General features: G+C 36.6%; 1 protein-coding gene across 1 annotated transcript; it reads left to right on the top strand.

Annotated features, from left to right (window-relative positions):
• Nucleotides 1-254: 254 nt before the first annotated feature.
• LOC112577697 (UDP-glucuronosyltransferase 2B17) lies at nt 255-21,749 on the top strand. Its single transcript, XM_025289979.3, has 6 exons — nt 255-1,022; nt 2,524-2,672; nt 8,653-8,784; nt 14,272-14,359; nt 18,079-18,298; nt 21,088-21,749. The coding sequence occupies exons 1-6, from the start codon at nt 293-295 to the stop codon at nt 21,365-21,367; spliced, it is 1,599 nt and encodes a 532-aa protein (XP_025145764.1). The 5' UTR covers nt 255-292; the 3' UTR covers nt 21,368-21,749.
• The last annotated feature ends 466 nt before the right edge of the window (nt 21,750-22,215 follow it).

Genomic DNA, 22,215 nt, shown 5'->3' on the forward strand with positions numbered 1-22,215 from the left:
AGAGCCTCTCACCTGCTATTGTTTTACACTAGTTAGTCTTCTTTCTCCCAGAATATAATTGATGTGTGTGTACAAATGGGTGACAGCACTGACAAATCAATACTAAACACGCTGTATAATCTCAAAGTGTTCTGCCCTTTGCCTTTTCACTTGATTTCCACATCTGCTGACTATTCATGTAATCTACTTTTTTAAGGAATAGGAGTTATACTTTAACTTCTGGTTGATTACTTCTGGATATAAGCCTGAGCAGTAGCCAAAGTTTACAGTAATTAATTTAAAAGGACTGCATATGAGCAAGATGTCTATGAAAAGGCTCTCGCTTCTGCTGCTGCTACAGCTGACTTGCTACTTTAGCGGTGGGAGTTGTGGAAAGGTGCTGGTATGGCCAGTGGAATTTAGTCACTGGCTGAATATAAAGACAATTCTGGACGAACTTGTCACGAGGGGTCATGAGGTGACTGTTCTGATATCTTCAGCTTCCACTATTCCTAATTCCAGCAAACCATCTACTATGAAATTTGAGACTTTTCCTGTATCTTTAACAAAAAGTGATTATGAGAATTTTATGGAACGCTTTCTTGAGGAACTGACGTATGTGGCGAAAGATTCCTTTTGGTCCTATCTTTCAACAGTGAAAAGTTTATTTTGGGAATTTTTTGAAACTGCTTTAAGTATGTGTAAAGATGCTGTTTCCAACAAGAAATTAATGACAAAACTGCAGGAATCAAGGTTTGATATCCTTATTGCAGATGCTGTTGGACCCTGTGGTGAATTGCTAGCTGAATTACTTAAAATACCATTCGTGTACAGTCATTACACCTCACCTGGCCACATAATTGAGAAGAAAAGTGGAAGACTTCCATTCCCACCGTCTTATGTACCTGTTATGTTTGCAGAATTAAGTGATCGCATGACATTCATGGAGAGGATCAAAAATATGTTATATACACTTTATTTTGACCTTTTCTTTACGATGTACAAGGATAAGAAGTGGAATCAGTTTTACAGTGAAGTACTAGGTAAGTTGGGCTTCCTGATAGCTCAGTGTGGTAAAGAATCTACCTGCCAATGCAGGAGACACAGGTTTGATCCTCTGGTCAGGAAGATCCCTTGGAAAAGGAAATGGCATTCCATTCCAGTGTTTTTGCCTGTGAAATCCCATGGACAGAGAAGCCTGTTGAGCTATAGTCCATGGAGTTGGAAGAGTCAGTTACCACTTAGCAACCAAACTACTAGGTAAGTCATGTTTTTAGTTGGTAGCATTAAGTCCTATTTATCCTAGTGCCTTGGAAGTTGAGTTTGTCTAAATATAAATTCACAAAAATTTATCTCAAGTAAGTGAAACAGTGAAATAAAAATATGAAATGACCTTCAATCTAACAAATATTATGCAAACACTTAAATTATAGGGTAGGGTAAAACCCATTACTCGTATCGGATACCAGGAAGTCATTTACCACAGACTGAAGTATGCAGGACATCTGCAAGTGACTATCCAACTTACAAAACTTCTTTGTTTAACTTAAAGTCATAACGAATCTCATAAACTGTCTTTTTTTTTTTTTTAGATTTTTAGTCATATTTTATTTCTACTGTATTTCATTGAATGGTGATTTGTGTTATTAAAAATTTGTGTTATTAAAAAATGATAAATTAATTAAAAAATGTTTGTGCAGAATGGACTGGCTAAGAAGAGTATAGTCTTAAAAGTCTCATGTTCATTTATTCATTCATTTAATTTGATACGCAGTCCTTTATTACTACTGATAACCATTAATCTTGCATTTAAATCACCAAGTTCTTTTTTTTTTCTTTTTTTTTTAATTTTATTTTATTTTTAGACTTTACATAATTGTATTAGTTTTGCCAAATATCAAAATGAATCCGCCACAGGTATACATGTGTTCCCCATCCTGAACCCTCCTCCCTCCTCCCTCCCCATTCCATCCCTCTGGGTCGTCCCAGTGCACCAGCCCCAAGCATCCAGTATCATGCATCGAACCTGGACTGGCAACTCGTTTCATACATGATATTTTACATGTTTCAATGCCATTCTCCCAAATCTTCCCACCCTCTCCCTCTCTCACAGAGTCCATAAGACTGTTCTATACATCAGTGTCTCTTTTGCTATCTCGTACACAGGGTTATTGTTACCATCTTTCTAAATTCCATATATATGCGTTAGTATACTGTATTGGTGTTTTTCTTTCTGGCTTACTTCACTCTGTATAAACTGTCTTGATAGATGAAGACATGTACATTGAGAGTTATACACATATTTGTAGTATAAGTATCCAGTTAGCTTTTAGAAATTGTTTCTGCTTGTGTAGAAACAGATGTATTCCAGATATACTTTATTATCCTATACAATGCTATGGTATATATTTATCAAGCAACAGACACATTCAAACATCTTGGCCACAACATCCCAAGTTCCTTTACAAAAATTATCTAATATACACACATGACAATAGTCTCATTTGATCAAACATTTGTTGTTGGTTTTCTTTTTACTTTCAGGAAGACCTACTACCTTATCAGAGACAATGGGGAAAGCTGAAATGTGGCTCATTCGAACCTACTGGGATTTTTCATTTCCTCGTCCACGACTACCAAATGTTGAATTTGTTGGAGGGCTCCACTGCAAACCTGCCAAGCCCCTGCCTAAGGTCACCTACTCCTCCTTGTTGTTCTTTGTGGACTTTGTGTTTTCGATAGGAACATTCTGTATTCTTTATTTAGAATGTTTGATTACAGGTAGTCAGATATGGAAACCTGGATAAAGTGACCTTCCACCTAGAAAGTGATGTATTTCTATATCAACACAACTATCTGAATTTCATTATCATTACAGAATAAACTAGAGTACATGGGACACTTTGAAAATACATCAATTAAATTACAATTTCATTATTCAACACATAGAGAAGCATCATTCATTAAAGGACACATATTTTTGTATAAAATATATATTTTATATGAATAATAATAGTTATATTATCATCTGGTGATGCCACCCAACAATCCTATCTCACTATAATCAGTTACATTATAATTGTATTATCATTATTATAGGATAATTTTGTATATAGCATATTCCAGAAGTGAGTGCTAATATAGGCAAATGGTGTAGGCACAGTTTCTACCACCTGACAGTCCTCCTAAATGGCAGAACACAATCAGGTTGTAAAAAATGTTATAATATGGAAAGACCAGAGTGCTAAAGAAATATTCAGCATGAATCATATAAAGTACCTCTGATCCAGATAATTATGAGACCTGAAGGATGCTCAGGAATAAACAGAGGAATAGGGCAGGGGTGGAAGAAGATACGGGCTTCCCTCATAGCTCAGTTGGAAGAAGATATAAAAGAAAGTTAGGTGTAGTAGTAATGACAGTTGCCCAAAGTCCAAGTTTAGTCTAGATAGGAAAACGCTGAATAAAGAAGAAGATGATGCTGTAGAGGTAAGTTGGAAACAGATAATTATAAAGATTTGAAACATCTAGTAGGGGCATTGGGAAGAATATTGAAAGGATTAAGAAAGGAAGAAATGACGGCGGTGGTTTAGTCTCTAAGTTGCATCCGACTCTTGCAATCACATGGACTGTAGACTGCCAGGCTCCTCTGTCCATGGGATTCTCCAGGCAAAAATACTGGAGTAGGCAGCCATTCCCTTCTCCAGGGGATCTTCTCGACCCAGGGATCAAATCCTGGTTTCCTGCACTCCAGGCAGATTCTTTACCATCTGAGCCACTAGGAAAGCCCAAACAATGCTAAATTATACTAAATCAGATACAAAAAAATATTTACTTGGAAAATAACAAATATAATAAGATCACAGCTTTCTTGAAGATTAAAAAAGCATAAGTTAGAATTACAATTTTCAGGATATATATCATAGTGTATTATTTGATTATAGGATAAAGATTAAAATAACAGCACACATTTTAGCATAATGTCTTCAAGGTCCACCCATGTTGTCGAAAATGGCAGGATTTCCTTCTTTCTCATGGGTGAATAACATTTCATTCTGACCATGTGTGTGTGTGTGTGTGTGTGTGTGTGTGTGTGTGCGCGCGCATGTCTGTGTATCTATGAAACATCTTTAAATAATTCATCCATTGGTGGGCACATAAGTTTTTTCCCTTAGCTAATTGTGAATAATGCTGCAGTCAACATGGAGCACATATACCTCTTCAATATCCTGTTTTTATTTCCTTTGGCTGTATACCCAGAAGTAGAATTGCTGGATCATACAATAGATCTATCTTTAATTGTTTTAGGAACCTTCAATTTATGTTCCATAAGGGCTAAACCAATTTACATTCCCACGAGAGTGTACAAGCATTCGCTTTTCTCCACATTCTCACAACACTTTTCTCTTCTTGGTTATAGACTTTCTAATAGGGGTGAGGTAATATCTGATTGTGATTTTGAAATACATTTCCCTGATGATTACTGATGTTGAGTATCTTTTCCTATACCTGGTGACCATCTGGAAATCTTCTTTGTAAAGTGTCTATTTTGTTCATCTGCCCATTCTTTAATTGAATTTTGTTGTATGAGTTGTGCATATATTCTGGATCTTAACCCCTCATTCAATATGTGGTTACAAAATTTTTCTTCCATTCTGTAGATCACATTTTCATCTTGTTGATTATTTCTTTTGCTGTGCAGAAGCTTTTAAGCTTGTTGTAGTCCCACTTGTGATTTTTTCCTTTTGTTGTGATCTTGATGTCATATAAAAAAACATCGTTTTCAAGACCAGTGCCAAGGAGTTTCATCCTTATATTTTCTTTTAGGGATGTTATGGTATCTGGTCTTATGTTTAAGTCATTGATTCATTTTGAGTTGTTTTTGTGAGTGGTATAAGATAGAGGTCTCGTTTTTTTTGCTTTTTTGTTTTTTTCATATGTTTATCCAGTTTTCTCAGAAAAGAAAGTGACTAATATTTCCACAATTGGTGTTCTTGTCTCCCTTGCTCCCTTGTTGAATATTAGTTGAACCCTGTATGCTGTTCCATGGTCTATGTGTCTATTTGGGGGCCAGTACACTATTATTTGAAATATTGAAACTTTGTGGTAAAAATGAAATTTCAAGGTGTGATTCTTTTGGCTTTTGATAATGTCACCATTTTAACAGTATTAGTCTTCTGGTCCATGTCACATGATGCCTTTCCATTTATTTGTGTTTTCTTCTATTTCTTACAATTTCTTATAGTTATCACTGTACAGATCTTTCACTTCACTGATTAAATTTATTTCTAGGTATTTTCTTGCTTTTGATGCTATTGTGAATGGGATAGTTTTTTTCAGATGTTTCATTATTAGTACACAGTAATGAAACTGAATTCTATATAGCGGGATTAGGCATCCTTATTTTGTTTATGATTAGAGAAAAAGCTTTCAAGTGTTCACTGTTGAGTATATCGTTAGTTTTGGGTTTTTTATATATGTTCTTTATTACATTGAGGTATGTTCCTTCATATCCTATATGTTGAGGGTTTTATCATAAAAGAATGTCATGTCTTGTCAAATGTTTTTTGGACATCCATTGAGATAATCAAGTTATTTTATAGTTCATTCTATTTGTCCTTGCATCACAAAGATAAATCTCACTTGGTCTTAGTATATAATTCTTTTAATGTGCTCTTGAATTTGGCTTGTTGATATTTTGTTGAGAATTTTTGCATCAATATTCAATCTGGATATTGACTTTAGTTTTATCTCCTTGCAATGTCCTTATCTATTTGGTATCATGATCATGGTGATGACCTTGTAGGATGAGTTTGGAAATGTTCCTACCGTCCTCTTTAATTTTTAAAGATTTTTGAAGAACTGGCATTAATTATTCTATAATATTTCATAGAATACGTCAGTGAAGCCATCAGGCCCTGGGCCTTTTGTGTGTTGATAAGTTTTTGACTACCAATTCAATTTCTTTACTTATTAGGACTGTTCAGATTTTCTACTTCTCCCTGATTCAGTCTTGGTAGGTTCTGTTTTTAAGTTCTCCATTCTTCTCATATATGTATTAATAATTTCTTAGCTTATAATTATTCATGGTAGTCTCGGGATCCTATCTAATTTTTAAGTATCAGTTGTAATGTCTCCATTTCATTTCTAATCTTATTTATTTGAGTCACTTTTTTTCTTGATTAGTCTAACTAAAGGTTTTCAATGTTGTTTATCTTTTGGAAAAGACAGAGAAGGACAAATACTGTAAGATATCACTTGTATATGATATCTAAAAATGCCAAACTTGTAATAACAGAGAGTAATATGGTAGTTGCCAGGACTGAGAGGTGGAAGAACAGGGGAAATGTTGTTTAAGAATATAAATTTGCATTTCTTAGTAAATAAATACTAGAGATCTAAGGTACAGAATAGTTAATAGGCATAAATGCTCAGTCACGTCTGACTCTTCTTGACCCTGTGAACTATAGCCAAGCCAGTCTCCTCTGTTGATCAGATTTCCCAGGCAGGAATATTGGGGTGGGTTGCCATTTAAATGGTATGGGGAGGGAGGAGGGAGGAGGGTTCAGGATGGGGAACACATGTATACCTGTGGCGGATTCATTTTGATATTTGGCAAAACTAATACAATTATGTAAAGTTTAAAAATAAAATAAAGTTAAAAAAAAACTAAATAAAAGGAGGAGCACAAAAAATAAATAAATAAATGAAAATAAAATTTGGAATTATTCCGGTATAGAAAGTAACTTTTTTTTAATCAGAAAGGATCAAGGACCACAAAGCAAAATAATTCAGAAACAATTCCAGGCAAATACAGGTTCACCAGGAGCTTTATTTAGTTAGAAGTGAATTACTCAAAAGCTGACCAGACCTGTTTTGCAGAAAGCCCTGGGCACCTCTTCCTCTGTGGAGCAGGTGCTCCCAGGGGGACTCATTGAAGTCATGTTGAAGGTTCTTCACCACAGTTAGACATAGCACATCCATCTGTGACATTAATTATGCACGTTCAGGACAAAGGCATCATATGTAAAGAAACACAGCAATACGGTCACTCAAATAAGTAACTATGCAAGGGTAACTTTGGATTATAAATAGAACTCACAGAACTATTTCATACAACTTCCAAACTATAAAACTTGACTCCTCAAGTCATTATGACAAAGTTTAAGGTGAAGAATAGGATTACAGAGCTGAATGAATGACATAAAGTGATTCAGATCATATTTTTTTTCATAGTGCTCATAGTCAGGAAAAAAAATATTAATGAATAATCTAAATAATTCTCAAAAAGTATGTCTGGAATAAATAAATAAGTTAGCAGAATTATAATAACAAAGAACCAAAGCAAGTTTAATCTGGAAAGTAACTTCCTTCCAAGAATCTATGTTAGTAATTAACATCAAGATTAATGAAGAGTCTGAGGATAATATAGTTTAATAGTACCTCCTTGTACTGAGTACTGGCTCTATCTTATTTCCTGCTTATACAGAAACACATTGCACAAATATATATAATGGAAGAAATTGACCTCATATCACCCATTCTTTTCCCAGGATCTCAGGATGAAAAATGTTAAAAAAAAAAAAAAAAAGCATCATTATAAAAAACAATATAAAGTTCCTCAAAAAAATTTTTTAATTATTTTTTAGTGTTGAATATTTATAGGTACAACTGACCAAAGTTCAAGATGTGAAGTTAACATGTTCAAGAAAATCGAGGGAGTGGGGCAGGTGAGAGAGGGAAATCACTCTATTAGCTAACTGTATAGTATGTGAAAAGAATAATGTGAACTTTCTAATATAAAACCTGTCTATACATATAGCTCCAGCAATTCCTTTTATGGGTTTATATCCAAAATAATTGAAATTAGGTTCCCAATGAGATACCTATACAACATATGCATGAAAGCTCTATTCACAGGAGCCAAGAGGTTGAAGCCAAATGTCCATAAACAGAGGAAGCAATAAACAAAATGTCATGCATACAAACAACGGAATATTTCTCACCTTTATTTTTTTTTAATTTTATTTTATTTTTAAACTTTATATAATTGTATTAGTTTTGCCAAATATCAAAATGAATCCGACACAGGTATACATGTGTTCCCCATCCTGAACCCTCCTCCCTCCCCATATCATCCCTCTGGGTCGTCCCAGTGCACTAGCCCCAAGCATCCATTATCATGCATCGAACCTGGACTATTACTCACCTTTAAAAGGAAATTCTGACACGTCACAGCATGAATGAACCTTACATTAAGTGAAAATAACTAGTCAGAAAAAAAGACAAATACTGTGCAGTTCAACTTATAAGAAGTATCCAGACTAATCTCATTTGTAGAAACAGAGTAGAATGAAACTTGCCAAAGGCTAGAGAAAGAGGAAAGTAGAGTTTCTTAATGATCATAGACTTCCAATTTTGTCAGATGAAAAACTTCTGGAGATTGGTGGCACAATATGAGTATGCTTAACACTACTATACTATACACTTAGGAACAATTAAGGAGTAAATTTTATGCCGTGTGTATCTTACCACAATATTTTTGTAAGAGATCACTACTCTGATATCTCAAGACAATTTCTGATTTTCTCTCTTTAGTTGCTTGTAGCAATCCCTTCAATAATGTATGCTATGCTGCTGCTCTTTTGTGATGGGCACATTCTTTTTTCACAGGAAATGGAAGAGTTTGTGCAGAGCTCTGGAGAAAATGGTATTGTGGTGTTTTCTTTGGGGTCAATGGTCAGTAACATGTCAGAAGACAGAGCCAAGGTGATTGCATCAGCCTTCGCTCAAATTCCACAAAAGGTAGATACAATAACTTAATCATGGACAACTCTTTAATAAGTCTGTTAAACTCTGTAAAGATCTGATCTTAGACATTTTCTATCAGAAAGGTAAATAATATGATAGCAGCAATTTATCTCATATATATACATATATATGTGTATATATAAACCAAAATATACATGGCAGGTGCTACGGCAGTACAGGGAGTGCCTTTGACCCATAATAATTTTAATTACTCAACATAGTCATCAAAAAGAATGATATTTAAGAGACACAGTGTGAATTTTGGTATTATTAATACAATGGTAGCATGAGCAGTAAGATTAACCAGTAAATTCTGCTTTGTCACTTGTTCCTTTTCTTTGAAGGACTTCTGAGGACACAACACACATATAGATGCTCTCGGGAGCTAAATTTTAACAATAAATGTAGTCATGCAACATTGATTCAAGTCAAACAATTCCACTTTTCATTGTTTTTGGAAGTAGGGCTTAATAATTTGTAATTTAAGAGAACATACTTCTTCAGCAGCACTGATTAACTTATTATTAAAAAATAATGCTGTTGTTGTTTAGTCATTAAGTCGTCTGAATCATTGCAATCCCGTGGACTACAGCATGCTAGGCTCCCCTGTTCTTCACTATTACCCAGGGTTTGCCCAGATTTATGTCCATTGATTTATTGATGCTATCTAACCATGTCATCCTCTGCCAGCCCTTCTCCTTTTGCCTTCAACTTTTCCCAGATCAGGGTCTTTCCAATGAGTTATCAGGTGGCCAGAGTATTGGAACTTCAGCATCAATACTTCCAATGAATATTCAAGATTGGTTTCATTTAGGATTGACTGGTTTGATGTCCTTGCCATTCAAGGGATTCTCAAGAATCTTCTCCAGCACCACAATTCAAAAGTATCAATTCTTCAGTGCTTAACCTTCTTTAAGGACTTCCCCGGTGGCTCAGACGGTAAAGCGTATGCCTATAATGCAAGAGACCTGGGTTCAATCCCGGTGTCGGGAAGATCCTCTGGTGCAGGAAATCGCAACCCACTCCAATACTCTTGCCTGGAAAATCCCATGGATACAGAAGCCTGGTAAGGCCCAGTCCGTGGGGCTGCAAAGAGTCAGACACGACTGAGTGACTTCACCTTATCTTACCCTACCTAATATTCTTTATTGTCCATCCCTCATATCCATACATGATTACTGGAAAAAAATATAGCTTTGATTATATGGACCTCTTTTGGCAGAGTGATGTCTCTGCTTTTAATACTTTATCTAGATTTATCATAGCTTTTCTTCCAAGAAGCAAGTGTCTTTTCATTTCATTGCTGAAGTCACCATCCACAGTGATTTTGGAGCCCAAGAAGATAAAATATGTCACAGCTTCCACATTTTCCCCACATATTTGCCATGAAGTGATGGGACCAGATGCCATGAAATAATTGTTTTGAATGCTGAGTTTTAAGACAGCTTTTTCACTTTCATTTTTCACCCTCATCAAGAGTCTCTTTTAGTTCACTTCAGTCACTCAAGTCATGTCCGACTCTTTGAGACTCCATAAATTGCAGCACTCCAGGCCTCCCTGTCCATCACCAACTCCCGGAGTTCACTCAAACTCACGTCAATCGAGTCAGTGTTGCCATCCAGCCAACTCATCCTCTGTTGTCCCCTTCTCCTCATGCATGGCAAAACCAATACAATATTATAAAGTAAAAAAAAAAAAAAAAAAAAGTCTTCTCCAACACCACAGTTCAAAAGCATTCATTCTTTTGCGCTCATGGCAAAGTAATGTCTCTGCTTTTCAATATTGCTATCTAGGTTGGTCATAACTTTCCTTCCAAGGAGTAAGCGTCTTTTAAATTCATGGCTACAGTCACCATCTGCAGTGATTTTGAAGCCCCCAAAAATAAAGTCTGGCACTGTTTCCACTGTTTCCCCATCTATTTGCCATGAAGTGATGGGACCAGATGCCATGATCTTCGTTTTCTGAATGTTGAGCTTTAAGCCAACTTTTTCACTCTCCTATTTCATTTTCATCAAGAGGCTTTTGAGTTCCTCTTCACTTTCTGCCAGAAGGGTGGTGTCATCTGCATATCTGAGGTTATTGATATTTCTCCCGGCAATCTTGATTCCAGCTTGTGTTTCTTCCAGTCCAGCGTTTCTCATGATGTACTCTGCATGTAAGTTAAATAACCAGGGTGACAGTATACAGCCTTGATGTACTCCTTTTCCTATTTGGAACCAGTCTGTTGTTCCATGTCCAGTTCTAACTGTTGATTCCCGACCTGCATATAGGTTAGCATAGTCAATGAAGCAGAAGTAGATGTTTTTCTGGAAATCTCTTGCTTTTTCTATGATCTAATGAATGATGGCAGTTTGATCTCTGGTTCTTCTGCCTTTTCTAAACCCAGATAGCACATCTGGAAAATCTTGGTTCATGTACTGCTCAGGCCGAGCTAAATGATTTGTGAGTATTACCTTGCTAGCATGTGAAAGGAACATAATTTTACAGTAGTTTGACCATTCTTTGGCATTACCCATCTTTGGGTTTGGAATGAAAACTGACCTTGTCCAGTCCTGTGGCCACTGCTGTGTCTTCCAAATTTGCTGGCATACTGAGTGCAGCACTTTAACAGTATCATCTTTTCGGATTTGAAATACCTCAGCTAAATTCCACTAGCTTTCTTCATAGTAATACTTCCTAAGGTCCCATTTTCTTCACACTCCAAGACATGTGGCTCTATGAGTGACCACACCTTCATAGTTATCCAGGTTACTAAGACCTATTTTGTATATAGTTCTTCTGTGTATTCTTGCCACCTCTTCTTAATATCTTCTGCTTCTGTTGGGTCCAAACCATTTCTGTCCTTTATTGTGCCCATCTTTGCATGAAATGATCCCTTGGGATCTCTAATTTACTTGAAGAGATCTCTAGTCTTTCACATCCCATTGGTTTCTCTATTTCTTTGCATTGTTCACTTAAGAAGGCCTTCTTATCTCTCCTATCTATCCTCTGAAATTCTGCATTCAGTTGAGTATATTTTTCTTTCCCTTTCTCCCTTGGTTTTCATTCCCCTTCTTTTCTCCATTATTTATAAAGCCTCCTCAGATAACCACCTTGCCTTCTGGCATTTCATTTTCTTTGGGATTGTTTTGATCCCTGCCTCCTGTACAGTGTTACACACCTCTATCCACAGTTCTTCAGGCACTCTGTATACCAGATATAATCCCTGGAATCTATTCATCACATCCACTGTGTAATTATATGGGATTTGATTTCTGTCATACCTGAATGGCCTAGCAGTATTCCCCGCTTTCAACTTAAGTCTTTCTTCAATTCAAATCTGAATTTTGCACTCAGGTGCTCATGATCTGAACCACAGTCAACTTCAGGTCTTGTTTTGCTGACTGTATAGAGTGTCTCCATCCTCGGCTGTAAAGAATATAATCAATCTGATTTCGGTATTGACTGTCTGGTGATGTCCATGTATAGAGTCATCAGTTGTTGGAAATGGATGTTTACTATGACCAGTGTGTTCTCTTGACTAAAGTCTGTTAGCCTTTGCCTGCTTCTTTTAGTACTACAAGGCCAAACTTGCCTGTTACCCTAGATATCTCTTGACTTCTTACTTTTACATTCCAATCCCTATGATGAAAAGACTTCTTCTTCTTCATTATTTATTTATTTATTTTTTTTTTAGTGTTAATTCTAGAAGGGCTTGTGGGTCTTGCTGAATCATTCTTCATCATTAGTGGCTGGGGCATAGACCTGGATTGCTGTGATGTTGAATGGTTTGCCTTGGAAATGAACCAAGATCATTCTGTTGTTTTTGAGATTGCACCCAAGCACTGCATTTCAGAACTCTTTGTTGACTGTGAGAGCTACTCCATTTCTTCTAACGAGTTCTTAACCACAGTAGTAGGTACAATAGTCATCTGAATTAAATTGATTGAACTTGTCCGTTTTAGATCATGGATTCCTAAGTTGTTGATATTCACTCTTGCCATCTCCTGCTTGGCCATGTCCAATTACCTTGATTTCATTGGCCTAACATTCCAGGATCTTATGTTCTTTACAGCATCATACTTTCACCACCAGACACATCCACAACTGAGCATCATTTCTTCATTGCCCAGTCACTTCATTCTTTCTGGAACTATTAGTAATTGCCCTCCACTCTTCCTCAGCAGGATATTGGACACATTCTGACCTGGAGAACTCATCTTCCAGTGTCATATATCTTTGCTTTTTCATACTGTTCATGTGGTTCTCATGGCAAAGATACTGGAGTGGTTGTCCATTCCCTCCTCCAGTGGACCACAGCTTGTCAGAACACTCCACTATGACCCATCTGCCCTTGGGTAGCCCTGCAGAGCATGGCTCATAGCTTCATTGAGTTACACAAGCCCCTTTACCATGACAAGGCTCTGATCTATGAAGGGGATTAATAAATTATAAATAAGCCAAAATATTTATCTTAGGTGATTGCATACATTTTCCTCTCTATAATCAAAATGTATAAAATTCTAATAAATAACTTCCTCTTTTAACTACTTGATATAAGTAAACTCTTTTACAACAGTCAAAAATAAATGAATCACTGAATATCGAATTTGAAAATGAGCACTAGCATATAAAGAAAGCGAATGAATGTGTAGGTTATGTGTAATCTGCCACTGACTTGTTGCACTGGAAACAAAACCACCTATCCATGGAAGAAAACCTGTGACAAACATAGACAGTGTTTTAAAAAGCAAAGCAGCACTTGCCCGGAAAAGTCCATATAGTCAAAGCTACGCTTTTTCAGTAGTCGTGTATGGATGTGAGAGTTGGACCATAAAGAAGGCTGATTGCCAAAGAATTGTTGCTTTTGAATTGTGGTTCTGGAGAAGACTCTTGAGAGTCCCCTGGACTGCAGGATCAAATCAGTCAGTCCTAAGTTAATCAACCCTGAATATTCATTGGAAGGACTGATGCTGAAGCTGAAGCTCCAATACCTTGACCATCTGATGCAAAGAGATGATTCATTGAAGAAGACCTTGATGCTGAGAAAGATTAAGGGCAGGAGGAAAAGGGAGTGACAGAGGATGAGTTGGTTGGATAGCAACACAGAATCAATGGATATGAATATGAGCAACTTCTGAGAGATAGTGAAGGACAGGGAAGCCTAGCATGCTGCAGTCCATGGAATGCAAAGAGTTGGACACAACTTAGTGACTCAAAAGCAACAACAAAACAGTTTTGGGGTTTTTTTTTTTTAATATTTGAATTGGTCATTGAAAATCTCACTTGTCTCTGCCATCATGTGTACATAATAAATACATCCAGTGTAGGTATTCCTATGTATGTCCTTCTATTACTAGTTACCATTACTTAATATGTCTTCATTTCCTTACATGTCATATGGAGGATATGTAATTATATGTATCTTAGTCAATTTAGAAATTATTAGTATAACTTGGAAGTTCAACTCATAGAATAAGGTATTTCCTTTACTTTTAACAGGTGCTATGGAGATATGATGGCAAAAAACCAGATACCTTAGGACCCAACACCCGGTTGTATAAATGGCTTCCCCAGAATGACCTTCTTGGTGAGACTTGTCAGAACAAATAATGAAACTATGAGTAACAGCTGAGCAGAGTGAGAGTGCTTCAACAGGAATCACACTTAGAAAGCAATTATTGAAACACTGAAAAAAAAAGTTTACTACTTTATTACAATTTGCTTTGCTATGAGAAAAAAAAGAACATATAAAAGATGTCAGTTTATTCTACGTAGTCACATCCCTTACAGCCAGAATCTTTACTTTAGCTTTAATTACTTCTCACAGTGAACTTTTCAATAACTTCCTGGATTGTTGTTCTGTCTCTGAATTCTTTCATTATACTCATCATTTCCATTCTGTAGAGGTATGTTCAGATCAGATCAGTGGCTCAGTCGTGTCTGATTCTTTGCAACCCCGTGAATCGCAGCACGCCAGGCCTCCCTATCCATCACCGACTCCCGGAGTTCACTCAGACTCAAGTCCATCGAGTCTGCGATGCCATCCAGCCATCTCATCCTCTGTCGTCCCCTTCTCCTCCTGCCCCCAATCCCTCCCAGCATCAGAGTCTTTTCCAATGAGTCAACTCTTCGTGTGAGGCGGCCAAAGTACTGGAGTTTCAGCTTTAGCATCATTCCTTCCAAAGAAATCCGAGGGCTGATCTCCTTCAGAATGGACTGGTTGGGTCTCCTTGCAGTCCAAGGGACTCTCAAGAGTCTTCTCCAACACCACACTTCAAAAGCATCAATTTTTCGGCGCTCAGCCTTCTTCACAGTCCAGCTCTCACATCCATACATGACCACAGGAAAAACCATAGCCTTGACTAGACGAACTTTTGTTGGCAAAGTAATGTCTCTGCTTTTGAATATGCTCTCTAGGTTAGTCATAACTTTCCTTCCAAGGAGTAAGCGTCTTTTAGTTTCATGGCTGCCGTCACCATCTGCAGTGATTTTGGAGCCCAGAAAAATAAAGTCTGACAGTGTTTCCACTGTTTCCCCATCTATTTCCAACGAAGTGGTTGGACCAGATGCCATGATCTTCGTTTTCTGAATGTTGAGCTTTAAGCCAACTTTTTCACTCTCCACTTTCACTTTCATCAAGAGGCTTTTGAGTTCCTCGTCACTTTCTGCCATAAGGGTGGTGTCATCTGCATATCTGAGGTTATTGATATTTCTCCCGGCAATCTTGATTCCAGCTTGTGTTTCTTCCAGTCCAGCATTTCTCATGATGTACTCTGTATATAAGTTAAATAAACAGGGTGACAATATACAGCCTTGACGAACTCCTTTTCCTATTTGGAACCAGTCTGTTGTTCCATGTCCAGTTCTAACTGTTGCTTCCTGACCTGCATACAAATTTCTCAAGAGGCAGGTCAGGTGTTCTGGTATTCCCATCTCTTTCAGAATTTTCCACAGTTTATTGTGACCCACAGAGTCAAAGGCTTTGGCATAGTCAATAGTGCAGAAATAGATGTTTTTCTGGAACTCTCTTGCTTTTTCTATGATCCAACAGATGTTGGCAATTTGATCTCTGGTTCCTCTGCTTTTTCTAAAACCAGCTTGAACATCAGGAAGTTTTCGGTTCACATATTACTGAAGCCTGGCTTGGAGAATTTTGAGAATTACTTTACCAGTGTGTGAGATGAGTGCAATTGTGCAGTACTTTGAGCATTCTTTGGAATTGCCTTTCTCTGGGAATGGAATGAAACTTAAATTGAAGTTTCAGCATCAGAGTCTTTGGAAAACTGCTGAGTTTTCCAAATTTGCTGGCATATTGAATGCAGCACTTTCACAGCATCATCTGTCAGGATTTGAAATAGCTCAACTGGAATTCCATCACCTCCACTAGCTTTGTTCGTAGTGATGCTTTCTAAGGCCCACTTGACTTCACATTCCAGGATGTCTGGCTCTAGGTCAGTGATCACACCATCGTGATTATCTGGGTCGTGAAGATCTTTTTTGTACAGTTCTTCTGTGTATTCTTGCCATCTCTTCTTAATATCTCCTGCTTCTGTTAGGTCCATACCATTTCTGTCCTTTATCAAGCCCATCTGTGCAAGAAATGTTCCTTTGGTATCTCTGATTTTCTTGAAGAGATCCCTAGTCTTTCCCATTCTGTTGTTTTCCTCTATTTCTTTGCATTGATCGCTGAAGAAGGCTTTCTTATCTCTTCTTGCTATTCTTTGGAACTCTGCATTCAGATGTTTATATCTTTCCTTTTCTCCTTTGCTTTTCTCTTCTTTTCTTTTCACAGCTATTTTTAAGGCCTCCCCAGACAGCCATTTTGCTTTTTCGCATTTCTTTTCTACAGGGATGGTCTTGATCCCTGTCTCCTGTACAATGTCACGAACCTCATTCCATAGTTCATCAGGCACTCTATCAGATCTAGGCCCTTATCTATTTCTCACTTCCACTGTATAATCATAAGGGATTTGATTTAGGTCATCACTGAATGGTCTAGTGGTTTTCCCTACTTTCTTCAATTTCAGTCTGAATTTGGCAATATGGAGTTCATGGTCTGAGCCACAGTCAGCTCCTGGTCTTGTTTTTGCTGACTGTATAGAGCTTCTCCATCTTTGGCTGCAAAGAATATAATCAGTATGATTTCGGTGTTGACCATCTGGTGATGTCCATGTATAGAGTCTTCTCTTGTGTTGTTGGAAGAGGCTGTTTGTTATGACCAGTGCATTTTCTTGGCAAAACTCTATTAGTCTTTGCCCTGCTTCATCCCGTATTCCAAGGCCAAATTTGCCTGTTACTCCAGGTGTTTCTTGACTTCCTACTTTTGCATGCCAGTCCCCTATAATGAAAAGGACATCCTTTTGGGGTGTTAGTTCTAAAAGGTCTTGTAGGTCTTCATAGAACCATTCCACTTCAGCTTATTCAGCGTTACTGGTTGGGGCATAGACTTGGATTACTGTGATATTGAATGCTTTGCCTTGGAAATGAACAGAGATCATTCTGTCATTTTTGAGATTGCATCCAAGTACTGCATTTCAGACTCTTTTGTTGACCATGATGGCTACTCCATTTCTTCTGAGGGATTCCTGCCCGCAGTAGTAGATATAATGGTCATCTGCATTAAATTCACCCATTCCAGTCCATTTCAGTTCGCTGATTCCTAGAATGTCGACATTCGTTCTTACAGTCTCTTGTTTGACCACTTCCAATTTGCCTTGATTCATGGACCTGACATTCCAGGTTCCTATGCAATATTGCTCTTTATAGCATGAAAAGAACTCTTGTGCCATTACCAATGACTCTCAATTTTCTGTAAAAAAAAAAAAAAAAAAAAAAAAAACAAGCACAATCATTTTTGTGAAACAATAATACGCTTCATGATAAAATTTAGCGTTTCCTTCCTCTGGTTCCAGTGCCACTACTATTATCCCTCTTTTCCCCTGACACCATTCCTATCAAGCTAAATGGCTTCACTGTATCTTTAGGTGAATAAATTCCCGCATGTCCTCTTTTTTTGCACATGTGGTTTCTTTTACCCAGAATGCTCTTTCAAGTTGTTCCCCTGCCGATCCTGAATTCATTTGTGATGTTCAAGTGACTCTGCACTTCTTTCACAAAGTCTTCATTTACTCCTTCAGCAGACATAGTCGTTTCTTCTCTGAATTCTGAAAGCAAATAAAAGCACTTTCATATGCGTAATAACCTGTTATCTAAAAGATACTCCTCCATCCAGTGCCTTATGATGCCAATTTCTCATTTTATTCTGAATCATAATTAATAACCTTACTGAAATTCACTCAATCCTAGGCCATCCAAAAACCAAAGCCTTTATAACTCACGGTGGAAGCAATGGCGTTTATGAGGCCATCTATCACGGGATCCCTATGGTGGGCACTCCTTTGTTTGCTGATCAAGCTGATAACATCGCTCGAATGAAATCCAAGGGAACAGCTGTCAGGTTGGACTTGGAAACAATGTCAACAAGAGATTTGCTCAACGCATTGAAGGAAGTCATTAATAATCCTTCGTGAGTATATATATTTTTCTCTTTTTTTTTTTTTTTTCTTTACTAGCTAATCCTTCTAGAAAAGTTCTCATCTGAGGGCCAGGGAGGCAGTGATGAGTCTTCACATAAGCACAAAAGGTGTAAGATTTGCTCAATGTTTTGAAAACAGACAAAAATAATGGGTTGTGAATGTCACATTAAGATTTTTTCATGGTTTTATGGAAAAAGTTTGTCAGTGTTTTAAAGATAGTGGAGAAATGTTGAAAACTTAATCATTAAAATGAGAAGAACCACTGAAATGGTAATAGAAGGATTAAGAAGCATTGAGAACAAAGTTATTGTAGGGAACCATGAATGCTATGGATACTCATCTGCCCACTTTCTTTCAGCATGTGAACTTCTCAAATGTTTTAAACTCTTAAAAGATGGTTTATTTTCACTAAAGCATCATGACATCATCCATTTCAAATTCCAATTACGTTTATATTTTCCAACTTTTCTATGCTAATATTTTGACTCCATCTCTGATAAACAGCTATAACTTTCTAATTACCCAGTTTCAACTATGTATATACTATTTATAAATGTGGGTGTATTCTTGGGTTGTTTGGTTTTTTTTTTTTTTTTTTTACTGTGGTCATTTTGTCTTGTTTGGAAGAATTATAAATCTAAACATAATTGACTTGGGAGGAGTATGTTGATATGAAAAAGTGAAAGTGTTGGTTTCTCAGTTGTGTTCGACTCTTTGGGACCCCATAGACTGTATCCCATCACTCCTCAGTCCATGGAATTTTCCAGGCAAGAACATGGAAATAGGTAGCCATTCTCTTCTCCAGAGGATCTTGCTGATCCAGGGATCAAACCAGGTCTCTGCATTGCAGGCAGATTCTTAACATCTGAGCCACCAGGGAATCCCATATGTTGGGATATTCCTTTTTTAAAAAATGTTACACAATTTTTAAAGGTTATTTTCCATTTAAAGTAATTACCAAATAGTGACTAAATTTCCAGTGTTGTACAACACCTCCTTGAGCTTATATTATTCCCAGTAATTTTGCCTCCTACACTCCGACCTGTGTTTCTACTCCCCCAAATCTGGTAACCAACAGATTGTTTTCTGTATCTGCTAGTCTTCAATAATATTTTGATCCCATCATTGATAAGTGGTAAACAACTAGAATTTTCTAATTTACTCAATGACAACTATGTAGATACAGCTTATGAATGTAAGTATATTCAGAGTTCTTTTATTTGTGCTCATTTTTGTCTTATTTGGAATAGATAGTTATGTTGGGATATTCCTATTTAAAAGCCACATTTTCTGAAAACGGAAATACCTTATTTCCAAATCACTTCAGGATATACATGAATTTCAATGACACAATTATATTAATATCACAAATATGATGTATATATTCCCCCTTTTTTATCATAATGACTTCGTAAAGAAAACATTTTGAGAATGTGTCGGTAATAGCAGCAAAAAGCATTTTGTGTTTTATAAGCAGTGTTATTTAAATTTAATTTTAGCACAGCTATTGTCCTAAGTGAGCAGCATAAAAAGCACTCTTTTTTTTTTTTAAAGAAACAAATCTTTCATTTGCTGTTTTTATGTAAATGTACATATCTCTAGTATATTTTTATGTCTTTTTAATTTTTAATAATGTAATGTTGGTGTCAAAAATGAAAATATATTGACTGTTCATGATATGCTACATGTTATATTTAGTAAAACAGTGCTACTTTACACATATTAAGCAACTTCTTTATTGTAGTCTATTCCTATTGTATTAAAAATATATTTCCAGAATTACTGCAGTCTTTGCAAAAACCCAGTGCTCCTCCTGTGTTTTTGACAGTAAAGGGAGAAAAGTTACTTCCATTATTATTACTACATTGCCATGTTATAGCACTTTGTGATTTAAAGTTCATGTGCTATATCTCTTTATTCTTCTTTCTTGTCTGTTAGTCTGCCATCATTTCTGCAGTAGAAACAAGTGTGTCTGTAATGCCTGAGAGTGAAATGCTGAGCCTTCTCCAGAATTTTAGAACAAGAACCAGAACAACAAAACTAGTAAACATTTACTGAGTGTTTACTGCATGCCAGGAATGCCTCTAAGAATCAATACAATATTCTCAAAATAATTAGATATGGTACTATTCCTAGACATTTTATAGTGCAATGAAAAACTGAGAAACAGATTCTATCATGATTGAGCCCTCCAAAGTAAAATTAAAAGTTTAAAAAATAAAAAAGTTTTAAAATGTTAGTAAAATTAATTTTTAAAAAAATTTGAAGAACAGAAAGAATAAAAAAGCAGCCAACAAAGTAAGAGTCAGGAATCAAACTGAGTCAATCTACTTCCACACTTTCAACCACCACTTCACTAATGTAAGATCAGCCTTGTCTGGACATGTCTCCAAACCTCATCACTGATTTACCTGCTATATCTAGATAATAACATTTTGAAATACATCAGGTCTATTAACAATTCTTTATGAGATAATTCAAACTTTGGACAAACATATTATGAATTTCTTTTCTTTTCTTTCCCTTTGGGACAGCTCATTCCATTCTTTAGAATACACAATCTTGTTCTCTCCCATTTTCTTTCTTTTCTTTGTAGCTTGAAACGCTATGCACTTAAGAAATCCTAGCTCATAAGCTAATATCTCAATAATCACCTCGGAGAAAATTATCTGTTTTTCTTCGACCCTTTGTTGCACTCTGTTACCATCTGCAAGAAAATTTCACATATTTATCTATTATAGCTCATTCCATAAGTGATAACTGTTTGATTTTCCTTCAGCTACAAAGAGAATGTGATGAGATTATCAGCCATTCAACATGATCAGCCTATGAAGCCCTTGGACAGAGCAGTCTTCTGGATCGAGTTTGTCATGCGCCACAAAGGAGCCAAGCACTTGCGGCCAGCTATCCATGACCTCACCTGGTTCCAGTACCACTCTCTGGATGTCATTGGGTTCCTACTGGCCTGTGTGGCAACTACCATATTTGTCATCATAAAATGTTGTCTATTTTGTTTCTTGAAGTTTGCTAAATTAGGAAAGAAGGAGAAAAGAGACTAGCTGTATCTGAGACCTCAGCGCAGGTGTCCCCAACCTCTGAGATCTAATGGCTGATGATCTGAGGTGGAGCTGATGCAATAATAGAAATAAAGTGAGCAATAAATGTGATGTGCTTGAATCATCCCAAACCCATTGCTTCCTACCCCAGTCCATGGAAAAATTGTCTTCCACGAAACTGGTTCCTGGGGCCTAAAAGGTTGGGTACTGCTGCTCTAGCAGTTCTGCCTCATAAGTAGAACTCCTCCGTAAAACTATGTGGGTATGTACTGAAATTTATTGTTTTAATGCAAAAGTATACTAAAAAGATATGATTGAATTTAACTGTTTTTCACATATTGGGTGTAGAAACAAGAACAATAAAAGTCTATTCATAGTATCCATATTACTTTGTAGATATTCAGAATTTTACCTTCATTTTTGTACAGAATTTTATAGCTTTTCCTTGCTATAGAAACTGTTCAATAACTGGAATTCTTTTGAAAGATTCACCCTTTAATTTTATTTGTGAGACCACTAATAGTTCTTCATTTTTACTGTGCATCCCGCCTCAACATCCCTTCTTACCTAAAACCATGGCAAGACACTTGCCTTTGTCCAGTTAAACTGATTTGCTTTTGGAGTGTTTGTGGAATTAGAAGTATAGCAACTGCTACATGCTTCCTTTTATAAAATTGAGATATTTGCAAAAACCTTTAATTTCATGACCTAATTCTCTTTTTGTCATCCACCTTTTATTCACCTATTATTTTCACTCCCATAATCAGCCTTTGCTAATGGATATAAGTTCTCAACTGTATGTTAAGAAAATTATAACCTGAACTCTATATTCAGGTTGAACTCTAAATTTA

The sequence above is a fragment of the Bubalus bubalis genome, chromosome 7 (genome assembly GCF_019923935.1).
Source record: "Bubalus bubalis isolate 160015118507 breed Murrah chromosome 7, NDDB_SH_1, whole genome shotgun sequence".
NCBI classification, from domain to species: domain Eukaryota; kingdom Metazoa; phylum Chordata; class Mammalia; order Artiodactyla; family Bovidae; genus Bubalus; species Bubalus bubalis.

Excerpts from the sequence above, each read along its gene's own strand:
- LOC112577697 (XM_025289979.3), top strand. The coding sequence starts at position 293 with ATGAGCAAGATGTCTATGAAAAGGCTCTCGCTTCTGCTGCTGCTACAG. Across the intron at positions 8,785-14,271 it reads TCGCTCAAATTCCACAAAAG|GTGCTATGGAGATATGATGG; the intron begins GTAGATACAATA and ends TACTTTTAACAG. Across the intron at positions 18,299-21,087 it reads GAAGTCATTAATAATCCTTC|CTACAAAGAGAATGTGATGA; the intron begins GTGAGTATATAT and ends ATTTTCCTTCAG.